This window comes from Pogoniulus pusillus, chromosome Z (genome assembly GCF_015220805.1).
Source record: "Pogoniulus pusillus isolate bPogPus1 chromosome Z, bPogPus1.pri, whole genome shotgun sequence".
Taxonomy (NCBI): domain Eukaryota; kingdom Metazoa; phylum Chordata; class Aves; order Piciformes; family Lybiidae; genus Pogoniulus; species Pogoniulus pusillus.
In genome coordinates this window covers 69,311,197-69,323,513 of record NC_087309.1, presented here as the reverse complement: position 1 = coordinate 69,323,513, position 12,317 = coordinate 69,311,197, and the positions used below count along the sequence as shown (strand labels likewise).

At 37.6% G+C, this 12,317-nt stretch overlaps 1 protein-coding gene across 1 annotated transcript in view; it reads right to left on the bottom strand.

The window, feature by feature from the left end:
• The window catches only part of TRPM3 (transient receptor potential cation channel subfamily M member 3), a 350,032-nt gene that overhangs the window by 173,413 nt on the left and 164,302 nt on the right, over positions 1–12,317 (bottom strand). The window contains exons 2-4 of the mRNA XM_064140553.1: positions 11,316–11,395; positions 10,453–10,657; positions 1,991–2,204 (exon numbers count right to left, since the gene is read on the bottom strand). Coding sequence (XP_063996623.1) covers positions 1,991–2,204; positions 10,453–10,657; positions 11,316–11,395 — 499 coding nt within the window. The remainder of the gene's footprint in view (positions 1–1,990; positions 2,205–10,452; positions 10,658–11,315; positions 11,396–12,317) is intronic.

The following is a 12,317-nucleotide window of genomic DNA, read 5'->3' as shown; positions in this document are numbered from 1 at the left end:
AGCGAGGTATGCATTATCCCTGTTACACCACTGATTCTCAGTCCTAACAGCCCTATTTCAGGATTTTTCAACTACACTTTTCCTTTAGAAAAATCACCTAACAATTCATCATCAAGAGAACAGATTGTAGTCATAAATCCACAATTTGTACAATTTCACATAGAGATAAAAAACTTCTTTTATCTCTATTTGAATTTTCATCGACATGGTTTGAAAACCTATGTGCTCCAGAACTGCCTCTGGAGTTAAATAATATGGAACAACCTAAAGTTCACTGTTTGGTCCAGGCAATTTTTGATTATAGGAAAAAAAATAATTTCCAGCAGTAATTATAATGACTTTCCCGGTTCATTGGTATTGTTTTGACATTTGTCACTGTGAAACAGTATATGAATCAGTTGTGCATTTGTAGGTTTTTTTTCCCTACAGTTCTTGTGCTAATCCACTACAATGAGTGTAAAATATCTACAGTTTCCTAATGTACTTGAAATTTAAATTTCTATCTGTCCTTGCCATTGTCACTGCAAGACTGTCTGGCAACTAACATAATTTTTACCATCACATTATACAGGTCAACATCTAGCCTATTCTTTTCTGTTGTTCTGCAGAGATATTGGGGGTATTATCTATATGTGAGTTTATCTATTTCTCTAAAAGCTGTACCTTTTCCTTGCTATTTCTATTGCTGCTGTGATAAAAAAGAACGTTGTCTTAAATCTGATGTGTTCTGGAAACCAAAAAGCCCAAGACCACTGTTAAGCATTCGTGTTCGAATGTGGAGGAGCTGATCCATAATGCACCAAAATTAATGCATGATAGTCTGATTACAATGTTTTCCTTAGCAAATAAGAGGATATACTCTGGGATTACTAAGGCACTAAGTTATACCTTTGTTACAGCAGCAAATGAGAATTACGTAAGAATTTACAAGTACATGTCCTAGTTTGAAACTTCTTGCATTTGTCTCCAGCAGAACTTTTTGCCTTTCCCCTGATTCCCAGGGATTCTCTTTCCTGTCTCCTTCAGGAAGGGTAACTGGAAAGCCACTGCCCAACAATTTCTATCTCTAGAACTGTTTCACAGCTTATTCCCAAGCCTACATGCTGTCTCCCAACAGAGCTGGCTCAGCTGCTGTCTTGGTTCATTAGGACACATATACGGTATGTTACAGATGTTAACTTGGAAGGCAATTGGCAGTGTTACTGCTCTTGCTGCAAGGGGAATAGAAAAGATTAGGTCGAGCTTTTTACAGGGAAGAAAAAGGTGACACTGATTCACAATATAGTTTTCCATCACATCCACAAAACAGAGCTTTTCTTGATTCCTTACTTCATCACCTTATATGATAAAATAATGGTCTTAAAGGGTGAGTGCCAGGAGGATGGAGCCAGTGATGCCCAACGACAGGACAAAGGGCAATGGGTGGAATTTGACTCATAGGAAATTTCGTGCAAACATGAGGAGGATTTTTTTCCCTGTGAGGGTGACAGAACACTGGAACAGGCTGCCCAGGGTAGTTGTGGGGTCTCTCTCTCCTGACATATTGAAAACCTACCTGGCCACATTCCTGTGTGATCTGGTATAGGAAATTCTGCTCTAGCAGGAATGTTGGACATTCTGTGATTCTGTCTTTCCTGGATGAAACTATTTTCTGCTTTATGTAATAAGAGCTTGATTTCTTCTGGTTAGTAGTCCCTTCCTGTAGATTACTGCTGATCTTTTTAAGTCTTCATTGGCTGTATACTAATATAACTGCTTCACAAGAGGCATTATTTTCTGCTCCCCAGTGTGCTTTTCATGCTTAAGAAACTCTTTATTTCCTGGTAGCTCTCAGGCTGGTATGAACTTGGCACTTTCTTATTTGCACATAGTACAGCCAACAGTAATAAAAGAAAACAAAGAGTAGCTCCTTAATCTCATCAGTCCTCATTTTTTCCTGTGATGAAATCTCCTAGATGCCATTGTGCATTCATTTCAGTGTTGCTGTTACCTGTGTTTACTCCTCCAGTGAAAATCCATGCTCCAGTTGTCATAGCAGCCTTAATGAGGCCTTTCCCAAAGACTTGCTTCAGTTTTGGCTGAAGTTCAAAATTCTGAAGGCCCCCATGTACAGAGATGAGAAGTTTAGGGAGCTCAAGCTGCCATTCTTTGGTCATCAGATGCAGAAGAAGGTCAGGCTTTGTGTCAAAGGACACACGTACATACTGCAGAAAGAAGAGTAGTAGTAGAGAAAAAAAAGATTGGTTATACTCACTGGTTCCTAGCACATATAATCTACAAGCAAGAGATCAGTGGAATAAGGCAGCTTTTATGAAATAGTTACAATTCACAGGCTGGACAAATTCCCTTTTTTTTTTTAGGAAATCAAATAGTTAATTGTTTCAACATCCTTAGCAGTGCTTGAAAGATAAACTTTCAGATTTTATGAACTTTTTAAATTTATGGATGCAAAAACTGGAGCAAAACTTTAAGTGATCTGCCAAAAATGACCTAGAGAATCAGAAACACAACTGCATTTATGTGTATCTTACTTTCAAATCAAAGAAATCAAGCTCGCAAAAGGCATGAAATAAGAGAAACAAGCTCGGTTGTTCAAAGGCATGGAAATTTAAACTCAACAAGACTACAAACCAGTTTCTCTTCAGATAAATGAATGATAATTTAATACTTACTGGCTGATATGCATAGATTAACAAATTTGCCTAATAAGGCACAAGACCCTAAAAGTGCTTTGAAACACATTTACAAATTACAGTTCTTGCCTCTTCCATGCTACACCTGCAGTACTTTGCCCCAAATGACATCATGCCCATGTGTGTGTGCTGAAATATAACATCTGTCTTAAAACATTCTACAGCACTGCCATGTTGCATATATACTTGTCTCTTCCTAACAGGCCTTCCATTCTGGACTGGTTCTTTGCTCTTTCTATTGCTGACATATGAAGGATTTCATATAGCCTGTGACAAGGCAGATAGGAGTTCTTTGAATTCTAGCTGTATAGCAGAAATGGGCCTTAAGAAGACAAAATTCTTTCTATAGCTGTTAGGATCTTCTTAGATGAATAAAATAAGCTGTAGAAAGCCACTTTTATATCAAACTTACAATTAAGAAAATCCATATAGTTACCGCAGTCATCTTCCCCTTTGTGTATTACAGAGGCATCTTTGCTTTTAGCCAGAGGAATGCCTAGTTATTTATCACAACATGCCAGGTAGCATAGTACCCATGTATATTAAGTAATAACTTTGTCCGTTCATAACATGTCTACTCAGTATTTCTTAACAAAATGTTGCTCTTTTTTAGTAAACGGTGGACCAGTTAAATTGACTCCTTTCTAGTTGAATAAGGAATAAGTACTTGACTTTTTCCAGAATAAATTGCTAGTAGATGAGTTTCTTTGCAAGAAAAAGTTACACAGTGAATGGCCATTCTTATATTTCTGAAGCAGAGAAAAGTTTGGGCAAACAGCCACAGGAAAGAAAAGTTTGGGCAAACAGCCACAGGAAAGCAAGATGGGCACAGTCAAATTAAAGCTGAGGAAGAACCTGGGAAATGCACATTCACTGAGGTGCATGAGTAATGTTCTCCCCAGCAGTCAGGTAAATTCGTGACAGATAATGGACAAAGAACATACAATATTCATGTCTGGCAGGAGCATAATATACCCTAGAGCTCATAACTGCATCCTCAGTAGCTACTGCTGCCATTTTCTGCAAGGGATTTCAGAAAATTTAGCATGGCACTTGGCCCCACTGACCAGACAATGAAGCTAACAATTTTGATTAGGATTCAAGGGCTGTCAAACTTCTAACACACTATTTCCTTTGCTCTGCCCTTCCAGAGAGCTGAGGCTGCAAAGGGCAATGCCTTGTTGACACAAAGGCAAATGCCTTGTTGACACAGAATCCTTCCTAAGATCTATATGAAACTTCTGGTCAAACTATGGGGAGCAAGTTTTGGGATCACTGGTACCTTATACTGCCTTTTGGTGAAGATCAGCTGAGAGTTTTAAGGAGATGGTTAAAATGATTTTCTAGCAGTAATAACCATAAATTTCCTAAAAACAGAGGCCACTGCATCATCTAGGATGATATAAAGATGAAGGCACTAATGGCATCAGATGTGTATTATCTATTTCAGCCAGTAACTGGTTTTCTTGATTCTTTAGCATTGTTCAATACTCCTAAATGTGTAACTACACTGTCTTTACCTTCTTAAACCTATGTATTAATTGGCAAAAATCTCTTTTGTTTTGTTATCCACAAAAACGTCTGAATTTTGATAATTATAAATCTATATAGTAAGGCACAAAGTTAGAAGAAATATTTTCTTGCATTTATTTGATACGTAGAGATGTTTATTTTCATGTTGCAGTCAAATGCCTTCTATACTTATCATAAGAATTAATTTTACTTTATAAAGTGAAAATGTATATAAACAAAACTGAAAGTTTTTTTCCCTTTGTGAATTAAAATTCAAAATATTATGGGCAAGCTGTAATGTTTAGATGCTTTCTGAGAAGGGCAGTGCCACCAAACTTCATGATTTCTGTTCTGTGCATAGACCTCATGTTTTTATGACTGAATAATTTTTGCTCTTACAGAGGCTATTTTCAGTTTGCTATGCTTGGGGTAACTATTTTGCTCTTACTTAGGATCTTAGCTAGTAAGTACAAGAGAACTCTTTTGTCACCACTTTCAAAGTATGCATTAAAATATGAATAAACACTTTTAAGGCTATTCTTGTGCATTTAAAAAATAAACATTTATCTCATTGTTGCATCACAATATTCACCTTTTCAAGATTTTGTTTAGATGCTTAATGACTATTTCTGCCATTCTGGAATTCTTTTGCTATAGCCTCCAGAAGCAGATTTAAAATTTAAATGTAAATTTAAACCAAACCACTGCTCTGTTACCCTGAAGTTTTATATCTGGTGCATTTTTCAGCAGTATAAAAAATGAGATCTAATAAAAAATTACTGAATCTCTTCTTTAGATGAGTGGTGTATGGGTAGGATATAAGAATTCAGTTATGTGTCAGCAGAGCAGGGCAAGATATGAAGCAGAAGTAAAGGCGTGAACTCCAAAACCTACAGACCAACCTAAAGGAAAACAGTGTAACACTGTGAAAAGATAAATTATTAAGTTCCAGCTATCACTCGCTTTTCATCTCTAAATTAGAACAGAAGTCTTGGAATAGACAACCTTTGGGAGTCCCTTCCAACCCAAAACATTCCATGAAGTATCAAGCAAGGGTAGAGTTTGATGTCAACAGTGGTTTCAGTCCTAGGGGTTTCCTAAAAAAGTAACTTGCCCAGCATCAGTCAAATAGGCAGATACATGCATCTCCAGTGTTCTAGGGTACAGGTCAAAGCTCTTGAGTGGCAAAAGTACTAGTCTGCGACTCAAGAAGAGCTGCCCCATTAAAACACATGATGATAATGATGATTGCAGATGGGGGTCTCAGTGAATGAAATTGAGAGACTCAAAATTTTATTGTATTTCTTTGAATAAACTCTCTTCAAAGAACATTTTATGATCTGCAGTTTAATGTTGCTTCTTTGTTTCTCTTTGGTATGTGCAGGTACTAGGAGGCTGCTTCACCTACCTTAAACAAGAGTCCATGACTGCAGATATTTCTTAAATAATGTTTCCTTCAGAGTGTGACTTTCACATAGAAATCAGGCCTGATGTAATTCTCACTGAACTCAACAGAAACCCTGTCACTTAGACTGAGGCCAGATTGGTTCTTATAAGTTAACATTCTTCTTGACATCTTCGGGCCTCATTCAAATTAGTCAGTGTAAGGAGCCTCAATGACTGAACTGAGCTTTTGATAGACCCTTGCCTGTGTTGTTTTCCCTTTTCTCTATGTAAGACACCCTCTTTTAAATTCTGTAAATGTTCTTTAAGTATTAATTTACTGTAACAAAACCAAAGTTTTCTGCTCTTTCCATGGTTTCGACAAGTTGCAGGATTGTCTCTCCTTGTCTTCTCACAAAAGTACCAATGGCTTTCAAGACCCCTTTTACACAGTTCTGATAGAAAACATATATCAAAATCAGAAACAGACATTTTTATGTGGCTGATTTCCAAATAACCTCAGCAAAGTATATTGTTGTGATGATTTGGATATTAGAAAGTGCCTAAGAAACTGTTTATGGACACTGGAATTCCACAGATGTTCTTTCATGTTTTCATGCGCCATAAGAGAGATTAAGTTTGTAACAGTGGAGAAAATAAGCTTATAACAGCAAAGTAAATTTCATTTCTATAGCTGCAAACATATATTAGCTTTTCATTGTACATATTAAATGTATCACTGGGATGCACTCAGGAGGAATGTAGCTAACTCATTAAAACTTTTCAAACAGCCATCCTCCATTGAACCTTGAAAAAACATGATCAAAGAATTCTAGTTCTGTAAAGACCTTTTAAAAAAAAGTTTATGTGGAATTCAGGCAGTAGCTAATGAAAAAATGTTTAAGAGGCTTTTTGTTGTTATTTTTTTGGTTTGGTGGTGGTGTTGTTGTGTTTGCTTTTGTGTGTGTGTGTGTGTGTGTGCATGTGTGTAAAAGTAGATAGTAAATTAATAAAATGGGTTTAGTCTGGCCACAAGGGTTAGTGAAAAATGCTTCACAGCAAGATCGTGTTAACTGGTTCAATAATGACCAGAATCTATTTTGAAATTGTTCACAATATGGCTCACAATGGGAATGGAATCGCTCACAGTAGTTTGATAATGGCTCTCAAAAGTTAGGGTAATAAATGACCAGTACATAGTTAGAGGAACTCATCCATGCTATTCCTTAAACTAAGTCCTAACTGGTAAAAGCAGACCACATTTTACTAATTTCCTCATATTTTTTTAATCCAGTGATTTATTGCAAAAGCTGTTAGTAAAGCTTACACAATTCCACATCCCTCTCAGTTATTTTACAGTTGTCAAAATTGAAAATCTTCCATAAAAACAATGTAAATACGAAGCTAAATATGTTTTTTTAACATCTATGGGCTGAGCCATAAAGAAAATATGAAACTGATAGAAATCTAAAAGTGACAGTGCTGGTGCAGAATCATCTGTGATTTCATGGAGACTGAAAAGCCTTTTAGAAGTGGATTTTGTCAGCCAATGTTATCTAACATCAGACAGATGTTTCTGTATAGACTGTTGCGCCTCAGCTATTCACATTATTAAGTAGCTTAGTGCAGCTCCACTGAGGGTTCAACTCAATAATTATTAGCAAAATTCTCACTGAGAATTTTTCTACTGCAAGTTTGCAGATGACACTAAGCTGGGAGCAGATGTGACTGGGTTGGAGGGCAGAAGGGCTCTGCAGCGGGACCTTGACCGCCTGGACAGATGGGCAGAGTCCAATGGGATGGCGTTCAATAGCTCCAAGTGCAGGGTGCTGCACTTTGGCCACAACAACCCCATGCAGAGATACAGGCTGGGGTCGGAGTGGCTGGAGAGCAGCCAAACAGAGAGGGATCTGGGGGTACTGATTGATACCCACCGGAACATGAGCCAGCAGTGTGCCCAGGTGGCCAAGAGAGCCAATGGCATCCTGGCCTGCATCAGGAATGGTGTGGTCAGCAGGAGCAGGGAGGTCATTCTGCCCCTGTACTCTGCACTGGTTAGACCACACCTTGAGTACTGTGTTCAGTTCTGGGCCCCCCGGTTTAGGAGGGACATTGAGATGCTTGAGCGTGTCCAGAGAAGGGTGACGAGGCTGGTGAGAGGCCTCGAGCACAGCCCTACGAGGAGAGGCTGAGAGAGCTGGGATTGTTTAGCCTGGAGAAGAGGAGGCTCAGGGGTGACCTTATTGCTGTCTGCAACTACCTGAAGGGTGGTTGTGGCCAGGAGGAGGTTGCTCTCTTCTCTCAGGTGGCCAGCGCCAGAACAAGAGGACACAGCCTCAGGCTGCGCCAGGGGAGATTTAGGCTCGAGGTGAGGAGAAAGTTCTTCACTGAGAGAGTCATTGGACACTGGAATGGGCTGCCCGGGGAGGTGGTGGAGTCGCCGTCCCTGGGGCTGTTCAAGGCAAGATTGGATGTGGCACTTGGTGCCATGGTCTAGCCTTGAGCTCTGTGGTAAAGGGTTGGACTTGATGATCTGTGAGGTCTCTTCCAACCCTGATAATACTGTGATACTGTGATATGTGGCTATGGAAATAACATCAATGGCATAATCAGTTCTACTGTTAATATGCAAGATTACATCATCTTTTCTGGTTTGCTCCAAATTCATGTGCTTGAAAAAAACTTTTGGTGTATTTCTCATCTTCAAGGCTGAAGATACAACTGTTAATTTTCTGGTGGTAATTGCTATAATATATCACTGCATTTGTAGCTTGCAAATATACATGTAGAGTATATGTATATTTACTATCAAATATATATACACATATGTAATTAAAATCTAATTCTGATACTTCCAAAGAGGAAATAATCATCTGCTAATCTGTTCCATTACTTATCAGTTTCCCAATTATAAATCTGAGATCATGGCTTCCATTAATAACTTCCCTCCTATTCCTTTTAGCATGATTCAGAAAAAAATACTGATTTTGGTGTTGGCAGAGACCAAGATTATATTCAGTTTCACATTTCCCTTTCTTGATACTTTCATGCGTGGGCATCCATTTCAGGAAAAAAAAGAAACGAGTAGTGAATTTTATGTCTAATTCTTCCCTAAGGCTTTCCTTGATGTTGGTTAGCTTGCAAAATCTTGCTGCTCTATGGAATTATTCTGCTACCTGTAGGCACAGTATTTACCCACCATGACAGTAAGCAAAAATAATTGTGAATGTTATAGTGATATATGATATCCTGTAGCTAGAAAATGCTAAGTAGCATATTTTTAGAAAACAATAAACGTCCATTTATCATGTTTTTTTCCTTTCCTCTCACTGTCCCTGTTAAGATCCAGTTTCTTTCCTTTTAGGTTTGAAAATGTTATCTGAACAAGAAAGTGTCCAAGCATTTTTATGTACTTGTTCCTTTTTTAATCAAGCCTCGGTTTTGAAGGTAATTTAAATGTTTTTCATCCCCTCCTCTCCTTGATTGGTTGCTTTGACTGAGCAAACCCATGGCTTTGACAGACAACTTTTGATTTGGTAAGTTTTATTTACTGTGGGAAAGACCCTGTACCCAGTAAATTCAGTGGCTGAAGTTTCAATCTTTCTATTAATAAAGCTGCAACAGCTAATTATACATCTCTTGGACTGTAATCTATCCTAAAATAATGTTTGGGGTAGGAATGTGACCATAGGGACACTTACATACTGTGACGTCCAGTGACATCTTAGTATAACAAAGCTCTTTATCTTGTTTCCATTTTTAAAAAAATGCACAATTACTGGTTACACAGACCTCCTTATTTCTGTTTTTACTCAATCTGAGCCTCTTTCTAGCAATGGCCTACAGATGATTGGTTATGAACTGAACACAAGGTGCCTGTGACACTCTCAGAGAAATAACTTAATTTTCCATCTGTTTCTTGGTGCAGCAGTGATTTCTGGTTTCTAACAAGATAAGCCATCCTTCTGGAAGAACAGAATCATCCAGTTGTCATTCCATCTCCATTATGTATATAACCATCTGATAAAAATACCTGACTTTTGTTGGCATAGTACCTGAGCTTTTCATTGTTTCTAACTCATCTAGTACCACAACGCAGCTGAAGGACCTGAGGGGAAGACTTCAGGCAAAGAAGATGGTACTGGGTTGCTGGGCAGATTATTTCATGGTGTGTCTTAACTGCTCCCCAGAGCAGTGTCTTGGCCACAATGCCCTAGGTAGACACTCATCTTTCATTCTCTAAATCTAAGGTTCTGGAGTTTAGAAAGAGCCAGAGAGATTCCTTCTTTCATGTAATGCCATGTAGAAGAAACACATGGATGGGTTAGTGTAGGTGCTGGAAACATCCCTTTGACTTAGTGGAGCAATGCCTTCAGATTAATGTACTTTTGTATTGCTTCTAGCATTGTATCATGACTGACTTGCTCAAGGAAATCTGTGGCAGAACATGGATTTCCCAGTTCCTGTCTTATTTCATTGAAAGACGAACCAGTAAGTTCAACTATTCTATCATCTAGTATATGTCTGAAGAAATATTTTTTAACAGTTGGGTATCTTTCACATCTGTCAGTCTTGTGGACACACCCAGCAATGGGAAACCACAGCTACCTTCTAAAGTAATTCCAAAAAACAGGGGTGGCTATCCATTGGAAGAAAACTGAGATAGCAGCACATTAGCATGCACGTCACATTTTACTGTCAATTCTGTTCTCCAATCCGTTGGCACATTATACATGAAAACATACAGCATGGTCTTACACTAAACAGTTCTTTAAAATGAAGCTAAGAAAGAACACTCTTTACTCTCTGTAAGTGAACTTTTTGAGCTCACTGCATTATTTATCTAAGAGAAAAATATTGTTACCATGGCTTTATTGGAGTGGCCTCCTCCTTGGAACTCAATGGTTCCAAAAGCATCTGTCGGGCTGAGCTGTGTGTGCTTGCTGATGGACCACTTCTCTGACTGGATGTCATTGCGAGTAAGCCTGCTTTCATTTTTCTCATTCTGAATAATGGAGATGCTTGGAGTTAGTCCAATGTGTTGACCTATTAGACGTCCACAGCAACACCTATGATATTAAACAAAGAGAAAACGAGTCAACCTGAGCAGGAAAATAAAATACCTTAAAAGGCCTACAAATCTGAACCTACATCCCCTGCCAAGCCCTCCCCAATATTTCCAGCTCTGCCAACCACTTTCCTGCTATCTGAAATGCCTACTTCAGATACCTATGGATGTACCATAATACAGATATTGCCTTTCCTTTCTAGTGTCTTGTTTACTTTAGACTTCTGTATCTTAATAAAATCTTGTTTTCTTTTAGATATGCAAAAAATCAAGTTAAAGAACATTTTCTACTGTCTTCAGATGACATCAAGCTAATTAATTTGCTTTAGCATGGACTAGAACATATCTTGAATTGATAGTATGGTGTATCATGAATCCAATGTAGGTGAATATTCAAGGCACCGAATACTGAACTTAGAATATGAGGAAATTAAACACAATTGCTGATTCGTCTTTGATGTATCTTTCAGGTTTCTCTAGTTTTTAAATGTAAACAAATACTGATCATGGCAATTCATCATTCCAGATGAAATTCAACCACTTGCTGACCACATAAGACCTAAACAAACTATTTATAGCCATTTCCATACATATTCATATGCATATGTAGACATTTTCTTGTAACTGACTCATTTTTCATACAAGTAACATGCAATTACCTATGGGGGTCTTTGGTGCTGGGGATAATATGAACACATTCTCTTTTGTAAAATGCTCTTTCTATCCATGATTTCTGTGCCTGAAAAAGAGAAAGGGAATGCCATGAGCTCTGTCTGCTTTTTAAACACAACTTATAGTACAACTAAAGAGAAAATGCCAACATAAAAGAAAACTTCACTATCTTGCAGATACACAGTACACATATTTGCACAGAGTAAGCTTTTTCTGTTAGATCTATGACTCCTTTCTAGAGCTATGCACCCAACAGGAGCTCTTAAGATTGTGTTCATATTTGGTATCCAGACAACTTTGATGCTGTCATCTATCTTCTCATAGGAATCACTGAAGAAGAATTAATTTCAACTATAGATCTTTTGCCATGGTATAGAAATAACACACATATTCAGTAAAAAAAATGTATTTGCATTTCAGTGATACAGCTAAGTCTGCCTCAGTTGAAAAAACAACTTCAGAAACTAGAAAATAAATATCTTAATATAAAACATCCACACCATGATTCCAATGAGAACTTTTATGAAAGTACCAGAATTGCTGTTTAATATGTTTAGACATTATATTAGGGAGAAAAAAGAGAGAGACATGCAAAAAAAAAAAAAATATATATATATATTAGAAGTCAAATGGCCAACTCATATAACCTGTAAAACTGACCGGGATCAAAGCATGTTCATAATACTCAAAATATTCCCCCACAAATTCACATGAACACAAGTACTTTCAGAGTAGTCTTAATTTTCAGATACACAAGAAGTCTTTAAAAAAAAAAAAAAAAGATTGGTAGGAAAAAACCAACAACAAAACACAGAACAAAACAACAAACAAGGGATATTCAGAGTTCTGAAATATTTTTAATTGTTGAGATTGTCCTCACTCCACATTCTGGCAAGCTCTGTGAGAGATTCCCCAGACAGAATTCAAGTATTTCATTTAATAAGGAGATCAGTTTAAACTTTCATTTGAAAATTAATTTCAAACAGATA